A 25836-nucleotide genomic window follows, 5' to 3' on the forward strand; every position below is an offset into this window, starting at 1 on the left:
TCTCAAAAGGCAAATTTTTTGTATAGAATCAAAGATACAGAGCAGTGACTTATAATTTAGGTAAAGTTTAGATACTGCACTGGCACAACTTTAATTATTCTAAAATTCAGGATTAGTAGATGAAATACAAAAAGCAGGCCTTTTGGTAATCTGGTCCTTTGGCTAGAAGAGTATTTACATTTAATTTCTAAATTGGCCCAAATATAAGGTCATATTGATTGTAAAAGAGGCCTTCCCAATTTCCACAGAGATCAAAAACATCAAAATACACACCACACACACACATCACTTTGTAATTCTTGCTTAAAAAACAACACACCACCCTCAAAGGCACCTTCACAGCAAATGAGTAACACCTGTGGAAACCAGAGGGGGGAGCAGCCCTGGTTCTCTACTGCCTCTTTAAAAGCCACCGCTCACCTGCCAGTGGGTGGGGAAGGTGGGAGGGTATGAAACAAGGATGGGAGAAGGACTGAAAGAAGAGTTTATGTGCTGCTCTTTCTTGGAGGGGGATGGGAGGGAGAAGGAGAGAGGCAAAGAGGAAGGGAATGAGTAGGGGTTAAATTCACAGAGCAAGCCATGGAGTTTGATGGGAGAGAAACAGATATTGCTGACCCCTCTGCAATTCAAGGCCTGGAAACATTTCTAATATATTCAATAATCGAGTGTATTATATTATTATTATCATCATCCACAAAACAATGTTCCTATATTTGGGCCAATAAAATAGTTTGAGCAATCAAAATACAGCAAACATCACCGAAATGTAATACTTAGCACACACCAAAGTCATCAATGTATATGCAATGTACCCTTAACAAGAATGTCCTAGGCACATAATTTCATGAAGAGTTAGTGAATTCTCACATTAGGATTTCAAAAGTGTCAGTTTAAATTACTGCTTTTAAAGCTTAAACAAAACAAAAAATGCTTTCAGCTCCGCATTCCATGATATGATTCACATTTTTTGCTTTCAGAAAAACAAGAACAGCTAGCGTTTGGCTAGCCATCAAATAATACTGTGAAAAACTGAAAACCTGTGTTATTGTCACAATCAGGCCTGCAGACAGGCTCACCAAATCTTCTATGCCTTGTTTCACCCATCTGTCATTGCTACGTAATGCAACTTTATCAGTATAACCTATCAGAACTACAGACTTAAATATTCATATAATATACAGAGAAACCATAGGAAAATTTTTCATGAATTAGGTCATAATTTTATTTACTTGCATATTTTCCCCTTTTTCTTGGTCCTCCTTCCTGCCTCATCCTTCCAACCCGTGGAATGAAAAAGTGGGGGAAGGGCCTTCCTCAAATCATGATAACCTGCTCTGAAACAGAAACCAAGGTGGCTTTTCCATGGAAACTGATGTCATCCTCCACGAGGAGGGAAGGGAATCAGGAGTGACTCATGAAATCACTTGGCTCTGTCCCCTGCTACCTTCTCCACTCCCTTTTACTTACCACCCAGTTACTGCTCTTCTCCCTTTGCTATTACTGTCTCTTGGTTATATGAGGCTGAAGGTAGAGAACTGATGGCCCCTCAACGGATGGCAAGTCTTGGAGAGCAGAAGTCCACCCCAAACTTTCTTCTGCTGAACGAAGGGTGCTGAATCTCCAAATCCAAAAAGAAATCTTGACCGACTGTTCCCAGTTTGCCTGGGACTCTCCAAGTGTCAGAACCAAGAGTCCCACATATATCCCTCCAAACCCCTCAGCTGTGAGCAAACTGGGATGATGGGTCACCTTGGTGTGGCTGTACTTTTGTACGATCACCGTCACTTCCTAACTCTTGCCTTTTATCTCTCGCAAATATAAAGTTCTGCTTAAAACAAAAATCTCTTTGTTTTTTTTCTTTCTCTGAAAGAAGTCAGAATTACTAGACCCTGTGGAAAATGTACTTTTCTGTTGACAATTAAGTCCAAATGAGTCACTTTTCTTTAGCCACTAAAGCTGAGTAGAAATTCTCAAGGATTAAAGAAAGACATGTGTAGATAAGCTCCTGATTCATGCAAGATACTGCTTCAGAAGGGAATTTATGCAAGCAAACCCAACAAAGCCAGTAAAATTGAACTGTTCTTAAAAATGGAATCTATACATTTTTTCCTCTAAATTTAGTCTCTTTGGCACTCTGCAGTGAAAACTAGGCACAGCTGGAATGTTTGGAGGGTGTTAAGTCCAGAGATTGAATCCAAAAAATTACATTAAAAAGAAGTAAGTGCCTTGAGGGAACAAATACGAGTTACCTCTGACAGCTCGCCAAGTAATTGCTATTAGGAAAATGGAGCAAATCACATCAAATGAGAAGATTTAACATAGGAGATGGAACTAGATAATATCAATTATACTTTACATCAAATATCAGAAACCGTGAGCAAATTAGTTTTTGACAGTAAGATTACCTCCCAACAAATCAACCAGGGAAGGAGCCTGTAAATATATAATTAATTTCCACCACTATCTAGCCATGGAAAACTAATTATATAGGCTCACACTACAGCATAAACCATGTACAGTATTTCAGTAGATATTTGTGTATGAGTATTGTGTTTTAAAAATATTAAGATAAAGGTTCATCTTATTCTTATAGCTTATAAAGAATTCAATTAGAGTACATTTAATGTAAGACTAACTCTTAAGCTGATTTACAAAAGGAAATATATATCATGGTGTGTTTTAGTGAACTTTAGTTGAACTTGTAAGCAGTTAAGCAAACAGAAAATTTTATGATTCTGTAATATGCCTTTTGGGCAGTAATTTATATATATATGGAAAGAGAGAGATAGTAGGTATTATTCAAATTATTGCAAGAAGTATTTGGAAAAATGTCAACACGTGAAGCAGAATAAAAAGTAACCATCCCTGTCTAAAGACCATGCCTCTAATTGATAGATGAATAGAGTGTTCTAAGATTAACTTAAAAAAATTTTTTAAGAACGGAATATCATCAGGAAGTTGGTCTGCTGGAATGAAAATAAAGACATCTTTAGTAAAACTGTCCTCTCTGTCCAGCAGTGTCTGAATATCTGGATTGAGCTTGAAAAACAGAGCATTCATAACAGGAGCTAAAATTAGTAGTGCTAGTGGTCTACTATTCACCTGAAGAAAACATTTCCACTTTTAACTTAGGGCTACTTTAACATGTATATAGAAAAATAATAAAACTTTATATCTAGACTGGATTGTGGAGATCATGAAACTTGGCCCCTTCCATTTCACAGCTCAGCAAATTGGAGCAGAGAAAATGAAAACGCTTTCTTTAAGGTCATACAGCTAGTCAGTGGCAGAGCTAGGACTAGAATCCTCATGCACCAGGACCTAGACTGGAGCTGTTTCCACAATATCATAATATCTCTTGCTCGGAAACAGAGCAGATGGGGAAACTCTGTGTTGAATTTACAGGACCATAATGGCCAGACATTTAAAATTATTTGCATCTTGTAGAGTAAGCATATCTATAATAATAATAAGCACGTGGACTTCATAATTAATAATAAATAAAAGAGTTCTTTAGTCAAACCTCTGAAGATACTGGAAATAATATAAGGGCAGGGATTGGTTTCTGCTCTTGGTGTTCGACATGGGAATCTACGTTGGCAAAAGGGCGATTCTGGTAGATGAACAGTCAAAGTGCTAGAGGTCAGGGAATCAAGTCAAAAGACATATCAGGAAACTTTATGTGGCAGGTAGTTTCCAGGTGGGCAGGAAGTACCCTGGATGTCCATGTGTTGCCCAGCAAAAGTACTCTAAAGTCCTGGAATGTTCTATAACAGAATCTTCATCAAAAGATATGTCATTTATCTTCATTTCTCCGTAATCTCTCATAAACATTTGCTTCCTTGTCCCTGTGGTTTCAACCCATCTATTTTTCTTATGTTCCACATCTTTCGAAAATTCTTTATTACCTCCCTCCCCTTCATTTTTAAAACTTTGCTGAAACCCTGGTGAAAAACACTTTCGGTGGGAATGGTAGTCTTTACTGAGCTGTAAAAAATCACTCCAAATGTGAGGATATTAAATAGCCTGGACTCGCAGGGACAGTGGGTGGCAACTCAACACCTATTGACGGCTGGTGCCAGGTATGATCATCCCTGCCAACAGAGAAAATCTCTAACCAACAGTGTGTGAACTGCAGGCAAGGGCTGCTCTTGTGCCCTTCCCCCAGCAACTGCCAGTATTTCTACATATTTATTTACAGGAGATGTAAGTATGAATCTAACATCCTAAGTCTGTGGCTTTTTAAAATTCGGTGACTTGTAGATGCTACGTGGAAATCATTCACATCTAATTCCCTTATGCCCACCATTCCAAAAAAGCCTACTTTCTAAGTGAATTACATAGTTTGGGTTATTTTCTTAAATGATTAAAAAATGAAAGAATTAATGAAACCCAAGTGATGGAGGCATAAAGCAAAAACCCAATTCCAAGGGTGATGACTGATCAGATCAACTTTGATCACAGTACAGTGCAAGGTAAACCTATTCTGAGAAAGTGTCACTTTAAGCATTCATACAGTGAAAAACTATATGTCTGTACAAAATGGGATATCAGTCTTTTTTTTTTTTTTTGAGAGTTATGTTTTATTCAGCAGGAATTTTTAGGACTTCAAGCCTGGGAGGCAGCATCTCAAGTAACCCTAAGAGAACTGCTCGTGGGAGGCAAGTGGGGAAGCCAGGTTATATAGAAGTTTTGTAACAAAGGGCAGGCAGTTGGGAACATCAAAAGATTATTGTAAACTAAAGAAAACCAGATATTCCAAGTTCAGGAATTTAGCGCCTCTTTTCTAAGCATTATTCTTCATGACAGTTGAGCATATCAGAGCATAGGTTCTGATTCCAGAGTCCTGGGACCCCACTCTGGCTTCATGCGGCCATGTGACTGTGGGCAAGGTACTTCTCTGTACCTAACTTTCGTCATATATAAAACGTGCCTACTTCACAAGGTTGTTGTAGGAATTAAAATATACTGGTATTTGTGAAGTCCTTAAAGGACGTGGCATAGAGTCTGAGCATCTTTCTGTAGTACAGTACAGGGATACAAAATGTTTTTGTGAGAAGTTTCTTTAAACTTCTGTAAAATTTTGATGTCATTGGATGGACGAGACAGGGCAAAAAGTGTCAGCCACTTCTGAGCAGACAGAGGGTCACTGCTCCTGATACACAAACACAAAGGGAGGGGCAAAGCCAGGGCAGATGGCCTGGATATTTGATTCTGGGAGGCAGGCTATAATGGAGGAACTGCTCAGTCCTAGGATTTCTGTCTTTCTTTTCAAGTGGGAGATGCTGGCACTCAATAAATATTTGTGGGGTGAATGAATGAAAAGGTAAATAAGACATAGAATTGCTTTTGCTATGTTTGTAATCCAGTGGAGTTCTATGAGATTAGGGTGTTAGGATTACCTGAATCTATAGGAATATGGTGGTACCTTTACTGTCATTCTGAAATAAGCCGCAGGATTTTTCTTTAGATATTTTAGATAAAAGTGTCTGGTAACGCTGTTGTAGAGATATAAAATAATTGGCATATATTTCTGAGAGTGATTTTTTTTCATCTTATTCTATCTAGTCATTTTTTTCTGGGTGTGTTATAAATGCTTTGAGAATAGGAATCCTTTTAGAGTCATATTTATGCCAGATAACAGATAGCAGATTCTCAACCTTGCTTATTAAAATTTTACAAGATTTCGGTGGTTTTGTTGGGCTGAGACCAAATATTTCAGGAGATGTTAAAAAGTAGATTGTTTTTAATACCTTTTAAAAGTAGAGCTTTCAACCTAAACACACACACACACACACACACACACACACACACACACACACACACACAGCTTCTATACACATTTCTACGTATATCACTGCATTTAGAGCTGTATCCAGAAAATTTCAGCAGACAGTCAGATAGTGTTGAAACGTTTAAAAGGAAACAGCCCGAACAAGCAATCCCTACAAGCTTCTATTTACATAAAGTAGCCAAACAAACTCCTGAAACTTGTGAGCACTTAAAAAATTTCTTGGTTTTGCCAAAGTTGACAAAAATATAAGCTGAGGCTCTGTTCAAGAAAGGAGAAATAATTTTATGTTCTCAAAAAGTACTCTACCTATGATATGTATTAATAGTTTGGGTTCAGCTTTACACAGAAGCAACCTTTAAACAGAGTAGTCAACTTATGGCCCAAGCCGGGAATCTAAATTGAAGAAAAAAACAAGACTGAACAGTAAACAAGAAAGGTAAGAGAGGTTAAATTCCCTAGGAAACCTCAGGTGGGGAGAATACTTAGAATTCACGTTAGTAGTTGCAAGTTTTAGGGTATCTTATTTTATGGGAGTTTGCCATTCCTAGCAACCATGCACACAAATAAAAACAAATTTGGCTAAGTGTTTCTAACATTTTATATATAAAATCTGGGCTTCTGCTCACATACAGCAACTAGGGATATCCTTTGTAAATAGTGCTTCTTACTGTTTATCATGAGTTAAATATTAAAAACAGTTCAGGGGCCTCCCTAGTGGCGCAGTGGTTAAGAATCTGCCTGCCGATGCAGGGGACGTGGGTTCGTGCCCCGGTCCGGGAAGATCCCACATGCCGCGGAGCGGCTGGGCCCGTGAGCCATGACCGCGGGCCCGCGCGTCCAGAGCCTGTGCTCTGCAACGGGAGAGGCCACAACAGTGAGAGGCCCGCGACCGCAAAAAAAAAAAAACAAAAAAAAAACCAGTTCATATAGCTCAAAGGGTATGCACTCCATCACTGGTTTAGGAATACACTCTTTAACACTGCTTAAGGCATTCAGTGAAAACCTCTATAGGAAAGAACACAAAGAATTGGTATTTACAAACCAGACAGAAGCCTATATTATGTCAGGTAACCACATCACAAAAATCAGAAAAGATAGAACTTAGGAAAGAAAAAGGTATTAAGTCTAAGTTAGAAAATTCACTTCAAAAATCCATGGGAAATGGAGTAGACCATACCTTGAATAACTCAAACTCCTTCTTTGGCATCAATAGCTAATGACAAATGATGAACATAACATAAGTACATAATATATATGCACATCAGGCCAGCCCAAACATAAGCACAGCAAACAGAATTCCCACTGCCACCGCTTTAAGTTATCAAGATCTATAAATTGTACATCTATCCTTTATTTTACATGTTTCCTTGATTCTCGAATTCTAATAAGGCCAGAAGTCTCTCTGGATAAGTGCAGGGCCTGCGCTGGGCTTGAATGCCATGAGGAGGCAGAAATCCGTACAGAATGGTCATAGCAGCACGTGACCACAGTTCTAGGTTTGGACAGTCTGCATTTTACTTAGCCTAGGCATGAAATTTCACTATTTCACTGCATATTCTATGCAGTTTCAGCTTCTGCGCAAATTTATGACATCATTATGGGGTCAGATGTGATCTTTTGCTCAAGATTCTGAAAATGAAAAGAATTTTCCTGGGGGCATGAGAAAGTAGCTACCACAGGTTCAGAGGCTAAGCATGGGACAGTCCATCCATTCCGTCTCTGCCGGCAGGTGTGATTCTAGAGATCCTGTCACAGATTCAAAAGCACATGGCGGCGGCCCTGGTCTCTTGTGATTACCACATCTGAAGAAAGATAATGGCGCTGAAACTTGGGTGGAGGGTCTACCATGTGAAGGCAGTTTTTAAAAAAGGATTAGGATTCGGTAGTTGGAAAGTTGAAAGCAAACAGGCTATAATCAAAGTCTATATAGAGGATGAGAGCAAAGGCTGGTGAAGATGAACTGGTAGACACTCCAGCCACTGTCTCAGGGCCATTCTCTATCAGGCCCCTTGGGTAGGAGGGCTCTGGGTAAGAGTAAAGAGGCAGAAATACTATTTCTCCAAATGTCAAAAATATTATAGGGTAGAAAAAAATAGCATTCAGAGGAACAGTCACTGAGATAAACATTTTGAGCAATTTCCTGAAGAAGTCAATCAGAAAAACATATGTATAATTCTTCCTTATGTCCCTAGCCACTGTCCCCCTGTTGCCTTAGGAAAAAGGTATAAATTATACAGTCAATTAAATCTCAAAATGACTAATACATAAAAAGTGTTTAAGCCCTGTTTAGGAAAGATGAACTTGAAAATTCGAAAAACTTAAATTTTGCTCAAAAATTGTAATTACCTGTATGGTATGCGTGTAAGGTGGATCCGCACGCCCCAGTCCAGACTCTGGAGGTCTCACGATATCCAAAATGTTGTTTGGCACAAATCCAGAATCTCCACTTGCATTTAGAACTTTCCACCATTGCTTCCTATCATCAAGGATCTGTCATCATGCAAGAAAATAAAGGCGGCATTTGTGTACCCAAACCGAACCACGAAGGAAGTTCGATTTTTATTCTTTGACCAAGAAAATGTTTTCACTTTTAATACGCTGACTCAGCATCAACATACTGTGGGTTAAATGACTGTCAGGAATTACACTAAGAATTACAATTACTAGTATAGAACAGCTTTGGTACCACTCTACCCAAGGTCCATATTACCTCCCAAGAATGCTTAGCCATTTGCGGTATTTGAAGTACTTAAGATGAGTTACTTGGAAAAGGTCTATTGTCTCCATCCTTAGAATAGAGAGGAAAGGTATAAAAACATTTTTTCTTTTACTATTGTAACTATGCCATATTATATATTAAAGAAGATGAAGTCTCAGTTATAACTGAAGAAAGAAATTTGAGAGTCATGGGAGATTATTCCCAAAACCATTAGCACACTCACTGCTGGTTACATTTGTGCAAGGGTCCTAAAATAGGAAGGAGGAAATGTTTTCTCTTATTAAAATATTATGGTGCATCTACATCTGAAGAGAGGACCAGCCTTGATTCCAGAATGAATAAAGGCCAGAAGGAGGAAGAGAGCAAAGTAAGCCAAGAAATCCAACCCCCCCCCCACAAAGACACAAAAAACACATAAAGGAGCTACCCCGCCTAAACAGATATAGGTATCTATAATATGCTGTGTGTCCTTGGTAAAACAAACTAACACTGAAGAATAATTTCTTGACCTCAGCATTTCTTTGAGGAAGGTTTAGATACATACCAGAAAAGGAGTACAATAAATCCACTTTATTAAGAGTATAAAAAAGGTAAAATTCTATTACCTCTAAGATATCATCCTTTTGAACTGAGAGCTCACTGTGGTTCCTTGCCACAAAGTCATACCTGGATTTGGCATATTTCTTGGGTTGTGGATCACAATTTCTACACAAAGAAAGAAAAAAGATAATCACTCTGCTAGCTTGTCCTAAAGGCTGAAAGCAGAAGTGAAACACTAAGGCAAGCCAGTGCCTACCAGAAACCATTTGGACAAGTTGTTTAGATAGTGGTTAATTTTATTATATTTTATAGAGTGTGAGAATATGAGTACTTGATTTGATTGTATTTTGGAGATTTTACCATTAAAATGAACAAACTATGGCTAGGGTAAAAATAAATAATGCAAAATTACAAAGCTAGTTAGTGCCAAGCCAAATCTAGAATGCAAATCTATGAATTCTTTGTCTGTTAAATCTAATATCCAAAAGACTGGATACTGCTTTGTTAGCCAGCATTTCTACCATGAAAGAACCAGGGTAATGGTCGATGTTACCATGTTTCATAAAATTAAAGGAGACTAAACATAATGTCCAAAGTGGTAATTTAAATTATATGTTGATTTCACTAATTCAAGCAATGTCTTCAATTCATTAACCAAATATATATGAAAAAATTATGACTAAGTGTCAATATTCAGGAAAGCCCTGTCCAGTTATCCAAATTGCAAAGGAAGGTATGGGTTAAGTAATAACACTTCTTAGTTAATTTGTTAATGGGTTAAGCAGTATTTTTTTAAAAAAGAAAACTTTAAAAATAAACTACTTCTTCTTTTTTTTTTTCTTTTTTTTTTTTTTTTGCGGCACGCGGGCCTCTCACTGCTGTGGCCTCTCCCGTTGCGGAGCACAGGCTCTGGACGCGCAGGCTCAGCGGCCATGGCTCACGGGCCCAGCCGCTCCGCGGCATGTGGGATCTTCCCAAACCAGGGCACGAACGCGTGTCCCCTGCATCAGCAGGTGGACTCTCAACCACCGCGCCACCAGGGAAGCCCCAAAATACTTCTTTTAATCATTAAATGGCCATTAATAGATTTAACAACATAATTTTAAAATACTTTTATATAATATAATAAAACCTGGTATATCAACAACGTAATAATATTCTCTTCGTTTCAAAAATGAAATAATAACTTTAATTATTTTTTAACTAATTTTACTCCCTAATCTTCTCCTCCATTTACATCCCCACATTTCCTTTGTAAGAGAAAAAGCAGGAAGGCACTAATGATGTTTGGTCATCCTTCCTCTGTCAAGTGGCCATTCTGCTTGCTGCCCACCAAGATTGTCTGGAATACTGAGTCACAGCGGGGCCTGCAGGACAGCTGTGGGCACAGTATATCTTGTCATCATAGGTAATCTGCTACCTCTTGGATAGTAACTCCAGGAGAAGAGAAACAGGAACAAAGGAAAATCATAGCCTGTAAACCATATAGGCAATTTTTGGTATATTAAAAAACTAAGAAAATGTGGAAAAAGTGAAATTATGGCCAAATAATTATTATATATTATTAATAATAATAAATTTTAAACTGTGTTCCATGGACTTCCTACCCCTATCTCTAGTTTTATATGATCACGTTCCATTAAAATTTCATTTGAGGGGGAAACGTGTTTCAATCACTCCAAAGGTTAGCAAAACAGTAGTAACTTCAGTTTTCTATCTTTCTCTCCTCCCTCATGTTCTTCTCTCCAAATCACTGCTGATAACAGAGAGTTGAATGTACTGTTTAGCAAAGGGAAGAATAACTCTCTGCCACTGTGTATATCAATCAGTGCGTTGGTTAAAAGAAAAGTTGACTGTAGTTCTCGTTGAAGTCTTTGCTATCTTGCATGTCTCAGAAGTGACTGCCTAGCATGCACTTGCAAAGTGCTTTAGAATTTACAAATATTTATGGTTTATAGTTTCTTGCCCTCTATAGATTAAATGTGGGTGTGACACTGACCATAGTTATCAATCTGAAAATCACACTCTGTAATTTTTCAGATGTACCAAAGTTTCTTAAGAGATCTAGAATATATCAAAATGCATGGTCTCCGTTTCTGATTTGGAGTTACAGATACCCAGCTGATACAGAGTCGACACAGAGATGGCAATAATCTGAGACTTCTCTAAAACATGAACTGCTTTTGAATAGCAGTGAACTATAATCCATCAAAGGTGAGGGTGCTAAATTCAATAGGTGGTTTCCCTAAATGACACTGTAATTTCACTGAAGAGTGAATATACTTCATATGGTATTTAATGCATTCCTGGCATGTAATAGAGTTTAAGATGAATAATAATTACTGTAAAAACAAATTCCAAATCCCTGTATTACGTATCAGACCAGAACTTTCAGACAGTTTTTTCAATAATTATGACAAATTTTCTTAGCAACATCAATGATCCAGCTGTCTATTAAACTATCCAGCTCCTATTATAATAGCCCAGGGGAGAAATTGGACCCATAAAGGCAACTGAGATATACAATTTACTCCTTTTAAAAAAATTATTTCTCTGGCTAAATATTGACAGTCTTAAGATCTATATACTTGAATAGCCCTTCATGGAATTTCCTTCACTAATCTGAAATAATTTCTAGAATACTGACAGCTAAGACAGAAAAAAAAGGAAAAAGAAAGTACTAGGATGAAGAACAAGTTTCTCAAGAAGAATTGCCATGAAATAATTTTTAAACTTCAAAACTGATTTTCACCTGTATCTCCTAAAAATTGAATCTACAATTCAAACTTCTTTGATATGTTGGCATTTTCAAAATGTATTATTCATTGACGACTTTTCTTTGTACTGAATTTAATACGTTACTGGTGCCCTTAGAATAATAACTGTATCATTTCCACATCATTTTACTTAAGTATTACCTCTGTTATCATCCCTGACAAAAAACCAAAATTTTAAATCCCACCTTCTTTAGATTCTATTAAGAAAAGAATATACTGAAGAGAAATTAAGGGCATGTAACACTCACAGTAAGACAGGCTTTGAGGTAGGAAAGTACCTCAAAGTGGGGTAGGACAAGCTCTCTACCCCACTTCATCTTAATGATCATTCTCCCATATCCGTGTTATCAATATTTCACCTTTTTTCTTTCTCTTATGTGTATGGGTTGGCCTCTATGTAAACCTTACATGCAGTTTACACTGCAAACAAGATTGAAAAAGTGACCCTATTTCAATTCAATTTATTTCTTCCCCATCTCAATTCTCCATTTTTGCCTATATTGAATTTTTGGAGAGAGAAAAATATGGGAAAATAAATGAAATGTAAACCTGGAAAGTGAATATAAAAAATGAAATGGTAAAAATGGCAAATAAGGCATTGATTCTGTTTAAATATTCAGTTTATACTTAGTTTAAATACTTCTATCTAAAGGAAGGTTTGTTTGTTTTTATTGGGGGAGATAAAGATGGAAATTATTTCCTTTAAAAGTTACAGAGCTGGAAAGATCCTTAGAGACCATCTGGTACAAACTAGAGAGTTTCAAAACAATTCTTCTTCTTAATTCACAGATTCTGTCAGAGGCATCTTTTAAAAAATGGAAAGTTATCCAATGGCATTTGCACTAAGTTAGAATTATAGACTGGAGACTTTGCTCATCAAAGCCAGCTCTATAAAGGAACAACTGAAATTTTAACAAACAATTAATAGATGGAAAGCTCAAAGAAGCAGTGAACAGTGCAGAACTGTTTGCACTAAACCAGAGATAATCGTCCACAGCTCTCCAAATGATGCCCATGAAATGTTACCTATCTACATGGCGTTGAGGAGTTGGCTTAAAAGCAACAGCAGCTTCCCCTTGGTCCAGATGGGGCCCTCTTCCATAAATGTTGTTGAATACTGTGTACCCATCAGCTGGAGGATACTCTGATACACTGGAGTGCTGAAAGACAGAGGAGGAAAGATTAAAGAATCACCAATACTATTTGAATGAGCACTGACGTCAGTTAACAAGAACCCTCCACTACATTGTGGTCAGTTTCATTTTCAAGTGATTGACTATTATATGTTAATAAATTATGAAATGAGGGTTTTTGCCCAAGACCTAATTATAATAAGAAAAGTAATTAGTGCAAAGACTAAATCTTAATTCAGGAAATACCCAATGCTTTTATTGTATAAAAGCAATAAATTCTTTCCTCTGGAATTTCAGTAATAGGTGATTTTGGTATTAGGCAGACTTTAACAGCTTGTATAAAATAAAACTGGTTTAAAAACAGCAACGATGAAACCCTTAACTTTTGCTTTCTATGTTTAAGAAACAGACCTTTACCACCCTAGCAAAGTAAATACTATCACATGAAAATCATCTGAATTCTATGTGTTAAAATTATACCACCCTCTCTCATTATTCTCATTTTTTTAAATGTACATGGACACTATTTTTTTTTTTTTAAATGGCAGCACTATTATCGGATTTACTGTTAAGGAAAACACAGAAACGCAAAAACACATTGATCCTGAGAGTCAACAGTCCAGGATAAGACAAAGCTGGAGCCACTTCTTTTTGCAGTTAACACAACGCAGACATGAGCCTAACGGGCTACCGGGAGGGAGAACCGAAATCTACGGATCCCATTAAGCAGCATGGCTTTAAAGCTATGGGGCAAAAACAAAGAAACAAACCAAAAAAGTTCATCTATGAATTTTGTATTGTTTCCTTATGTAAAATGAAGTATGGTGGACGCACAACGGACCCTAAAGCGTTGGAATTTCAATTGTTTATGGATTCACTGGGACAGAATATTTGAAATTGGGAATGTTTTAGAAAAGTTCTGAATGCACATTTACTGTAGTTAATTCAAATGACAAAGTTGGCAGGAGTAGGGCTGAGTTCATCCACAGACAGTGTAGGTGAGGTGTCTCCAATGGACTGCTATTGATGTCAAAGTACCCGCATTATATTACTCCTGTGGAATATATATCAGGATACTGCACTTAACGTACAAATACAGATAAACAACTTTTACCATTTCAATACCTTAGCTTAAACCAGCAACAAAGTGAAAAGGCAATCTATAGCATGGGAGAAATCATATACCTGATCATATATCTGATAAGAGGTTAATATCCAAAATAGATAAAGAACACATACAACTCAATAGCAAAAAGCAAATAATCCAGTTAAGAAATGGGCAGAGGAACTAAAAAGACATTTTTCCAAAGACATACAAATGGTCAACAGGTATATGTAAGGGTGCTTAGCATGACTAATCATCAGGGAAATGCAAATCAAAACCACACTGAGATATCACCTCGTACCTGATAATAGCTATTGTCAAAAAGACAAGAGAGAACAAACATTGACAAGGATGTGGAGAAAAGGGAACCCCTGTGCCCTGTTGGTGGGAATGTAAATTGGTGAAGCCATATGAAAACAGTATGGAAGTTTCTCAAAAAATTAAAAATAGAACTACCATATGATTCAGCAGTCCCACTACTGGGTATAATACTGAAGAAAATGAAACTAGGATCTCAAAGAGAATTCTGAACCCCCAGGTTCACTACAGCATTATTCACAATAGCCAAGATCTGGAAACAACTTAAGTGTCCATCACAGATGAGTGGATAAGTAAGATGTGGTATGTATGTATATACAATGGAACATTATTCAGCCATGAGAAGGAAGAAAATCCTGCAATTTATGACAACATGGATAAACCTTGAGGACATTATACTAAGTGAAATAAGAAAGACAAACACCACATAATATCACTTATATGTGGAATGTAAAAAAAAGAGTCAAGCTCATAGAAACAGTAGAAAAGTGGTTGCCAGAGCTGGGGGTGGGGGACAGAGGGAGAGGTTGGTAAAAGGGTACAAACTTTCAGCTATAAATGAATAAGGTCTAAGGATCTAATAAAAATGTGGTGACTATAGTTGATGACACTGTATTATATAATTAAAATTTCGAAGAGAGTGGAACTTAAATGTTCTCAACAACAACAGATAAATATGTGAGGAGATGGATGTGTTATTTAGCTAGATGGGGGGGAGTCCTCTCACAGTGTACACATATATCAAATCATTACGACGCACACTTTAAATATCTTATATTTTTATTTGTCAATTACACCTCCATAAAGCTGGAATTAAAAAATAAAATAAAGAACAAATGGCTTAATTAATTCAGTTCAGCACTTCCCTACATGATCAGGCCATTTTTTTTGTTGTTGTTAAATGCTGTTATAAAAGGGAGGAGTTGAGGAAACAGAATCACCCACACCTTCTGCCTGGCTCTGAACATAACAGTGAGGTTGGACAGTATAAAGTCACTGGGTCCTGAGAGTGACTGGGAATATGAGAAGGGAGGAGAGAAATGATGACAAGTGACTAACTGTGATGACTACACAACACTGCTCAGGGCGGCTGCTGCTTCAGAGGAAGGAAAGAAGCTGAGTACTGCCACCCATATTTGTCATGCCTTGTCACCTATGCCACCAGATCCTGAATCACCCAAGTCTTGTTCTGAATGCATTTATTATAGGTGCAATAAAGTATAATAAAATCTCTCTTCTGGGGACGATTGCATGTTACACATGTTTAAGTCACCATTACTTTGGTCTCTTTTCCAACAAAATCTTAAGATATAAAATCCCATAGAACTGCTAGCAGGTGCTTTTCAATTCATTTTTTTCAAACCTCTGAATAAGTGCTTAAGCCATAAAATGGACAATAGTTTACAACAGGAAAATGATAACTCATTACGAGGAAGAATTCTCAATAATTCTTCTTTGAAAGTTACTTATTCTCTGAGAGTAGACAAACTTTTATACTGGAAGCCAGAACACATTACTCTCTCTTTAAATAAACAAATTGAAAAAGAACTCACAAAAGTGAATTTCTGAGGCATGCATTATAAAGTGGATATATTTTCTTATTTAAGACATGAGGACTGTAAACTAGAAATTTCTATGATTTGAAAATACTCAGCTGTAACTATGGCAACAGCAAGTGTATCATAATTTCACGTTTGATTACATTTTTTTACTCTAGAAAAGTTTCCCTTTATGAGGAAGGAAAATTCATTGTGATGAGGTCTGAACTATAAAATACAGCTAGGGACATATGTCTGCTAACCTGCACCCAGAACTGTGAGGTCACCTTCTTAATCACTCAGTTAGAGGGAAGGGCAGTTACAGAATCCACCGGTACCATTATATGCAGCCAGAGGAAAAAATAATTACAGTAGAAAAATATTACTTTCAGAGAAGTATATTTGCTTTATTTTTAAAGTTTCAGAATTTAAGCAATCTTCTATAATACTATGGCTATTGTCGAAAGAAACGATTTTAAGAAATTTAATTTATATAAATGTTTCTCCCTAAAAGTCAGGATATACTCTAGTTTCCTAATTCATTCCTTGATATCATATTTGCCACATTGTAAATACCCACAGGGATCGGAGAAGATTAATCTAAGGAATTAAATAAAGGAAATGAACAGGACTTCAAGGAGGACCTAGTCATTAATTTTCTGTTGCTTCTTCAAACTAGACCTCATTCATCTAACTCCTTGGGTTGTGATCGTCCGCTCAGTTTGGTTCAGCTTTAGGTAGTGTTTAATTTTCTTTTCTGTCAGAACAAGAATTGTCATAGAAAAATCATTTTTAAGGAATGTGAAGAGATAATCATACCCAATTTCAATCCCTCAATTTGCTCCCCCAATAAATCATCATCTAAAGCTTACTAAAGATCATAAAAGATACACTATATTTTATGATCTCCTAAGGATGTAATAGTGTTATAAGTCATCATTTGGACCTGGGACTGGAGTCCAGGAGGAGCTTTGGCCTTCTAGCCAGGCTGATAGGACTTCGGGAGGTTTAGAATGAGGCCAAAAAATAAAAGAAAGAAATGGGACATTCAGGAAAGAGCTGCTTGGGAGGGGCTTAAAGGTCCTGGGTCAAGGAACTGTCTTGAGGGTCTGATGACAGGAGAGGAAAATAGAAAGAACAGACCAAGCAGCAGTGGGGCAATTCCCTGATAAGCAGGGAAAGTACACAGTCCAAAGGATGGGATCACCAGGGCTCAAGGAGGACAGCTGGCACGCTGTGAGGTGTGATACGGGCTGGGTTTGGGCTTCACAGGGAAACAGAGCAACTGTCACCATGACAAAGAGGTGAGAGGTACCTAAGAGCAGCAGGACATCTAGTCATTGATTTGAGAACAATCTTCAGATCAGTAAAGGGAGAACTCACAATTAGAATTACAAGAGAACACACAGATTACTGCACTTCCCACAAAAGATGATATTGAAAGACTACCTCCGTGGATAATCTTTTTGTTTCTTGCTTGCGATGCTGTTCTGCTGCGTTTGCCACGGACTCAGTCAGTTGATAGAGATCCGGCTCCACCGATGTTCCCATGAAGTTCAGCATCGGGGGCTCCCAACCACTGCGGAACCGTGGGACATAGGGTGGGATAAACTGTTCTTTTGGCCACTCTGCTCTGCAGAAGGACATTAAGACATACGAACAGCAAAATTAAGAAACACCTCCATGCTCAAAAGGATCTTCAGTAAGGCTAGCCACAAAAAAACAAAAACAAATAAAAACAAAAACAATTCACAGGTAGTCTGCCCTCTTTCTATCCAAACAGAGAAAGTAAACATGTTTATGCTAGTATTTGATGCTGATACAATGAAAGGAAGTCTGAATTCTACTTTATGATGTGCTTTCGCTACATTGCCTCAATTATCCATTAATTCAACCTTTTAACATAAATATACATCTTTGACAATTTGAGAAAGGAATGTGAAGCTAGAAGTCTGGTGAGAACTTAGGACATAAGCTTCTCTAAGCATCAAATCGGTTCTGATCCTCGTCTTTCCCTTCACTCCCCTCCCATCATCATGAAGCCTCCTGATACGAGATGTATTTTTCAAAAGACAAACAGCAGACAATATCCTTAAGGCTCATGATCTTTTAAGTTATGAAGTCTCCTAAAATGAAGCACATTACTGATTTTATAAATTGAATGGATCAGCTAGGTTTTCATCAGTAAAATCAAGTTAGTACTAATCTGTAATATAATCATGACCCATTCATTACTTAGTAACTCTGAGACTTATTCCTATAAGCTCCTAATCACTCATGAACCACAAAAATAACTGGGAGAGACATTATTAAATTCTGCTAAAATATGTTGTTTTATCTTTCACACATGATTTAATTCTTCAGGTTATACTTCTACTGTGATGAAATGATTCTGGTTATTATGTTCCTTTAGGATTCTTTTTTATCTTTATGAGTTTTTAAGTTGGTATATTCACTTCCTAATACTCTAAATAATTAGGATCTGAAATGACCATTTTCTCATGTCAAGGGCTAACAATATGAGTTCCTTTTGATGTAGGTTTCCTAATAGTCATTAATTTTCTCATTTTGAGGTGGGACCCAAGACAAAGAAATTAAAAACCCTCAACTATTTTAGTACTATGAGATCTGATAAATTTAATAGGGTTTATGGGAAAATTTATGGGAAAAAAAACAGGGTTTATGGGAAAAAAATGAAAAGATCCCTACCTAGGCTTACCATAAAAGCATAACCTACATAAATCTAATAGATTAAGAAATCTATTTAACCAGTTTTTACATAGTATGATATATAAATGATACAATATGCTACATTCATATATAAAGAATATGCAGAAATAAATTTAGATAACATTTTCAATCAAAAAAGCAACAACTGCAGTGCCCTTAAAGAATCTTCTGTTTGGTAAACCACTCCATGTGTAAACCATATTCCCACACAAGCAGGTGCCAAAGTCCAAAATATAAGTGGGAATGGTTTACACATATTTCAATAGAAGAACAGCAGAAAAAAAAATATGAATTGGTCCATTACTTTCAGGCTAGCCTAAAAGCATTACGAAGACAAACTTCCAAGTGACCATACTGAATGATTTCCTCTAAGTAGTGAGAGAAATAAAAAGATTCAAATAAATGAGGAAAGCAGAAATTATTTAATCACATATAATGAAATGAGAAATAGTTTTATAACTTGCTTGGCTCAGCAAACTTGAATCCTGCAGTTGTTAGTGACTTCTTTTCCACAGTCACCTTACTGATGAGATACAATTCTTAAACTTATCCCCTCCTCTTTTCCATTCCCACCACCATGGTTCTAGTCCCAGGGAATGCTGATTAATAAGGAACCTCTACTATTGCATTATCGTCCCAAGGGGCCTCACGCCTCTAGTAACTTTTGTCCATGTCCTTATTAGACTCAATGACCAGACTGATCTTTCGAAGGTCTGGTTGTGTCGCACTCCTATTCACAAAGCTATTGGTTCTCCGCAGCCTACAGAACCGTACTCCAGCTCCTTAGCGTGGCACTGGGAGACTGAACCCAGCCCTGCTCATTTCTGTACACCTCATTCATCACTATTCCTCTGTTCCCCATCCTCCACAATCCCCCACTACCCAAAGTCTATACTCCGGCTAAACCCACATTCACGCTCCATTCTCTTGACTTTTTGCTTCATGGCTTCAGTCATGCTGCTCTCTCTACTGAGCAGGCCCTTTCCCTGCTACGTATTTGTGGAAATCCTACTCATCCTGCTGAAAGGCAGCTGAGCAAAATAATTACAAACATCTATTTCAGGGCCAGGTTGCCTGGATTCAAATCCCAGGTCTGTCGCTTACGAGTTGTGTGGCCTTGGGCAAATTACTTAACCTGTCTTTGCCTCAGTTGCCTCACCCGTAAAATAGCATAAAAATGGAACCTATGTAAAGTGCATGGAAGAGTGCCTAGCAAACACTGTATGTACACCCTTGTTTATACACGTATACCTCCTAGTGTTATTATCTGTTGATTTTAAATGCCAGCTCTTCTTTGAAAGCTAAGCACCCTCCTCTCTAAACCCTCTTCCTGACGGCTCCATCTTGCCAAGTGACAGCAGTTTATTCATGAGTCACCCCTGGTACTCATCGTATCTTACACTGCACACTTCTATGTTCTCCACTAGACCTCCAGCTTTTTAAGGGTTTAGCCTTTTTCATCTACAACACCTACTCCTTCATACATAGAAGGTTGAATAAATCTCTCACTAGATTCATGTACTAGACAAAGAACAATACTTTAAGTATTATAGGTATTCAATGCTAGACTCATATATATGTTTACCTGGATTTCATCCACGAGTCTCCCAATGACACCCACAGCTGCCTCTCATCGACGTTGACAGTGTAACTCAAGAAATCGATTGTGTCCTTAGTCAGTAGAGGGCTGAGTACTGAATTGGCTAGTTCAGGACCTCCTGTGGCCTGCACAACCTAAAATGGCAACAAATCACTTTTTAGCAAGAAGATGATGATTATTTGTACATTTTCAAAATGTGCAGATTAAAAAAAACCTATGATAAAAACAAGCAGCTTTTATATACTCAAATTAAATCTTCATCCAGAGCAGTCTCTCCAGCCCAATGGTGCCTAATCATCTAAAATGAAGTTAATAGTTTAACAACTTTCACAGGGTCTATCTATTGGCTTCATAGGACTGTACTTTGCCTAGAAAGTACTAATGGCTATCCAGAGAATTCTAAGTCAGCTGGTTTAACGATCACTGCCTTAAAAAAAAAAAATGTATTTCTACTGGAAAATCTATTATGTCAAACTTGAACAATATGGTTCCAGAAATGAGTACTTTAGGGAGAAGCAAGGCTCGAGTTAAGTCTATGGCTGTGCCTATAAAGACATACAAAAATAAAGGAGCCAGAGAGAAAGGTGAGAGAAAAGATGAGAAGTGGTCCTCCGAATCGATGGTATTTCTTCCCAGAATTTAATTCTAGGAAATTGCCCTCATTTAAAAGAGATAACTTAATGATTAGCAAAAACAAATAAACAGGTGCAACTCTCTGATAAGCAAAATGATGATAAGTAGGTGTCTGAACGCTGCTCCAATTTTATTACTCAGGGGCTATTTCCTGGTTAAGGAATGGTATCTCCTAGAGCAGGAACCAGAGCCCTTTTATAAAAATCTCACCTTCCCAGAGATACGGCACAAGAATAAAGGGATTTTTTTTTTGAATGGCTCCTGACCAAGAGTCCAGTCATCCAGGTGTGCTGAGCCTGCTATGCTGTTTTATTCCTCTGTGTCTTCGCACATGCTGTGTCCCAGCCCTCAGAAGGCCCTTCCCCATCATTTTAAATAGAACTCTCCTCGGATATCACCTCTTCTGAGAAGCCCTTCGTAACCCCACAGTGTAACTCTGAGGCACCCTGGGGTCCTCAAGCATGCATATCAGCTACACATGCCATTGTAACTTGGGCCTTATTTTTCAGTTCTTCTCCCTTGAGAGCTTGGACCAAAACTTATCTGACTTTGAACTGCAGAAGACACAGGGTTAGGGGAATGAATGAGAATAAGTGAAAGAAAAGATGAAGGATAAAGGAGGTGGGTAGACCCTTATTTGAGAACAAAACCTACCCTGAAAGCCCGGCACAGTGATTTTTTTTTTTTTTTAACGTCCAAGCCCTATAAGCTCTAATAAATAGGCAGGAATAACTGAGAGGGATAGTAAAGAAGTAAAGAAATATTAAAGGTCTTTGGTTTAACAGTGGGAATAGGGAATGGAACAAAGGAAAGTAAATAAAAGGCTATGGGCCATAGTTTCCTCTGAAGAATGTAAGTAGGCACACATGCCTGCGTGTGTGCTGTGGGTACGCTTGCGTGGAGATGCTGAGGATACAGGGAGGGACACTCAAGGTTTAAAGCCACTAAATTTTGTCTGACTGGTAGCAGGCCCTGAGTTAATGTTCCTTTCCATCTCTCTTGTCCAAGTGAAATGTCTGGGACTCCGCAGACAGAACATTAAAAGAAGCAATAGAAGTACTATGTTTGGGAGACCATTAATAAGGAGTCATTTTTGAGAAAAGAAAATATAAAATAAAGCAATGTTTTCAGATACATAGCCTGATCACAAAGACTAATTTTTGTGTGTTAGGGAAACCAGTCCCACTATGTTATAGTTCTACTCTGTGTAATGTCTAGATATCTACTTACGATCTGCGAAAGACTTGTGAAAGGAACGAGAAGAGGCGGCAAAAACTGCTTTATAAACAATGCTTCCTAACACACAAACTAAGACAGTATCAAACGTGTTGAAGAATAAAGAATAAAAATGTTGTTAACGAGCTAGCATCACTTTATTTGCATATGGATGGCCTTGATCTCATTTTTAAAAGAGCTTAAAAAGCAACAATTATTCAACAATAACTAAACAAGTAGAAATCGGATACTCTATAAATTATTGATGTAGGCTCGGACTTGCACCTTCCAATTGCTTATCACCCAGTTCTGACATGCTGATAAGGTTACGTACTTTCCTATGTTTGTAAGCAATATTCATTTCATATTCTACTTCAGGTCTTGTCTAGTTACTCTTGGGGAAAGAAGGATGAGATTTATCCCTTTTTGATACTTGGATTCTTTGTCTCGTTTTTTTCTGATAATCAAGCAAAACCTATGAGAAATGCTTGAATTTGCTCCATTTTTTATAAAGATCAAAGAACTCAATGACCATGGTCTTCATATGCTCTAAATCAAATCAGTGAAATTTATCTGCTTCACAGTTACCATTCTTACCCTTTAAAAAAAATCATGGAAATAATCACACTACTAACAATTATCATTGCTGCTATTATTATTCTACAAAGCAATTATTTGCTCTTTTGACAGGATGAACCATTCAAAACCACTCCACATGGGCTTCCCTGGTGGCGCAGTGGTTGAGAGTGCACCTGCTGATGCAGGGGACACGGGTTCGTGCCCCGGTCCGGGAAGATCCCACATGCCGCGGAGCGGCTGGGCCTGTGAGCCATGGCCACTGAGCCTGCGCGTCCGGAGCCTGTGCTCCACAACGGGAGAGGCCACAACAGTGAGAGGCCCGTGTACCGCAAAAAAGAAAACAAAAACAAAAACAAAAACAAAAAAAACACTCCACACATTCCTGTCTTGGCCCATCAAATAGGAAACTCTGTCCTCCGAGAAGTATTTAAAAGAAAGAGATTCTGCCTTCTTTCCATTCCTCTCTCACTTGCCCTCTCCACAAAAGGAGGAATGACCTATCAAATTTGTGGTCTTGTGGAATTGTAGAAAAGGGTGACTTGTAGCCCAGTCTCTTTTGGAATCTGTCAGTGTGTAAGGCCAACAGCTGTTCCGTCTGCTTTCTGTTGCCATGCTTTTCCCAAATCCCAGCACTTTTCTTTTTGCACTCAAATGTTATTTCAGCTAATTCTCCCAGCTGTCCTGTGGAGAAGATGGTGGTATATGTTAGCTTGGAAAAACCACTATTAGACCATTTGCAAATATAAGAAATAGAAAATGGGAAGTGAAGTATATTACTGCACCTATTTCATTAAACGTATAAGAAAAGAACATACCTGGGTACTGAAAATCTAGAAAATGAAAATGTGTATCTTGGATCCCGGCCTATGAGACAAGTGGTATAACCTTTTGCTGGATAAACTCATGGAAACATCCAGCTCCTTCACAGAAGGAATTGTTCCCAATGCACCATTTTGTTATCTTCAAAAATTATACCTTATGTAAAAAACACATGTGCAAGAAGGGAGTTTTCCAGGGGAAAATCTGTATTATGTACATATCACTAGACCTGGCACATATGGGCCTCCCAAAGACTGATAACTGTCCCCCTAGTATCCATTCTCTTCTTCTCCCTTCTAGAAAGAGAAGCCCCTACATTTTAGATGGACACATAGCCACTCTGGTGGAGACTACATGCCTTTGGTGTTAGGGATGGCCGTATGAGGGAGCTCCCGCCAACTGGATAATAGCAGAAATTGTCTAAGTTTGGAGTCACCTCCTTAAAGACAATTCTTTGCCTTTGTACTACTGTTACAAGGACAGGGAGGTAAGTCAGCTTCCACCATAGAAATGCCTGACAGAGTATCTCAATTCCTCCTCTTGGAAACAGTTTCTTCGTTTGGCTTACAGGATACCTACCATGATATTCCTGTTTTGCTTCTCCTGACTTCCTGCTGCTTCTCACTCTTCTTTGCTGGTTCTTCTCACTCTCCAATCACTGAAATTACCTAAGGCTCCAACAGCCCTTGTTCTTCTTTATTTATCATCACTCCCTTGGTGACATCATCCAATTTCTTGGCTTTGCATGCACAGGATTTATAACTCTAGGCCTGATTTCTCCACTGAACTCCAAATTCATACATTCAACTACCAATGCAAATTTCTCCATCTGGATATAAGTCACTTTTGACACTGTCTGAAGGGAATTCCTTACCTTCTGGTCCAAACCTGCCTTACCCACAGTCTTCCCCATTTCAGTTAATAATTAGTCCATCCTTCCAGCCTTAAGCCAAAACTTTGGAGATATCCTGGACTCTCACACAACACTTCCAACCTACCACCAAATCGTGTTGCTTCTGTTTAATAACCAGAATGAGGGACTTCCCTGGTGGCACAGTGGTTAAGAATCCACCTGCCAATGCAGGGGACACGGGTTCAATCCCTTGTCCGGGAAGATCCCACATGCCGCGGAGCAACTAAGCCCGTGCGCCACAACTACTAAGCCTGCTCTCTAGAGACCGTGAGCCACAACCACTGAGCCCGTGTGCCACAACTACTGAAGCCCACATGCTCTAGGGCCTGTGCTCTGCAACAAGAGAAGCCACTGCAATGAGAAGCCCATGCACCGCAACAAAGAGTAGCCCCCACTTGCTGCAGCTAGAGAAAGTGCACACACAGCAGTGAAGACCCAACCCAGCCACAAAAAAAGAGGAAAAAATTAAGAAAGTAAATAAATAAAATAAAAAATTAAAAAAAAAAACCAGAATGAAATCTCACCACCTCCAATGTTACGTGGTCCAAACAACATAATCTCCCATCTGTATTATTTCCATAGCCAGCTCAGTCCCTTCTTCCCTCAAATTTCTAAACATTGCAGCCAGAGCAATCCTTTTCAGCTGAAACCCCTCCCAAAGTGTCAAAGGTTTCACAATCACCTATAAAGACCAATAAGATATGTCCTCCTGTTTGCTGACCTCATCTCCCTCTAGTTGAGATCTCCCCCCTCATTCTATTCAAGTCACGGTACCTATTTCTTCCAAGAACGTGACTTGTATGTTACCATCTCAGTGCATCTGCATTAGCTGTTCTCTGTCTGGAATTCTCTTCCTTCAGAAACCCGCATGACTCATTCCTCACTTCATTTACTCAAATGATACCTTCTCAGTAAGTCGTTCCCTTAACCAACCCTACTCAAAAAGTGTAATACTCCACAACACACACACACACACACACACACACACACACACACAAACACACAGCACTCCCTGTTCTCCTTCTCTGCTGTATTTTTCCACATAGCATTTATTTTGGGTGAATTATTTATACATTATTTAGGTTATTGACTGCCCCTCCACACTACAACATAAGTCCTGATAAGAATTTATGTGTTTTGTTCCTATGCCAAGCACATAGCAGGCTCTCAGTTAATATTTGTTGAAAAAATGAATGAATGAATAAGTGATTGAATCAGAGATAGCTCAGGAGATGGAGGAACACCTCACTGAAAGAAATCTGGACCTCTGAGTGACTTCACGGAGCAAAGACATCCATCCAGCATTGGACTCCTCACACCTAGCTTATTTTGTGAGAAAGAGAAAATTTTCTATATTGTTCAAGCCATTTATATTACATACTAGTATATACTGAAACACTAGTATCCAATAAGTCTTTATTTC

At 38.2% G+C, this 25836-nt stretch overlaps 1 protein-coding gene across 1 annotated transcript in view; it reads right to left on the reverse strand.

Moving 5' to 3' along the window:
• EPS8 (EGFR pathway substrate 8, signaling adaptor) overlaps positions 1–25836 on the reverse strand; it is a 191591-nt gene that overhangs the window by 17968 nt on the left and 147787 nt on the right. Inside the window, exons 13-17 of the mRNA XM_082665769.1 lie at positions 20240–20388; positions 17374–17557; positions 12857–12990; positions 9119–9218; positions 8141–8284 (exon numbers count right to left, since the gene is read on the reverse strand). Coding sequence (XP_082521895.1) covers positions 8141–8284; positions 9119–9218; positions 12857–12990; positions 17374–17557; positions 20240–20388 — 711 coding nt within the window. The remainder of the gene's footprint in view (positions 1–8140; positions 8285–9118; positions 9219–12856; positions 12991–17373; positions 17558–20239; positions 20389–25836) is intronic.

The sequence above is a fragment of the Grampus griseus genome (assembly GCF_964374135.1).
Source record: "Grampus griseus genome assembly, chromosome: 11".
In the NCBI taxonomy this organism is placed as follows: domain Eukaryota; kingdom Metazoa; phylum Chordata; class Mammalia; order Artiodactyla; family Delphinidae; genus Grampus; species Grampus griseus.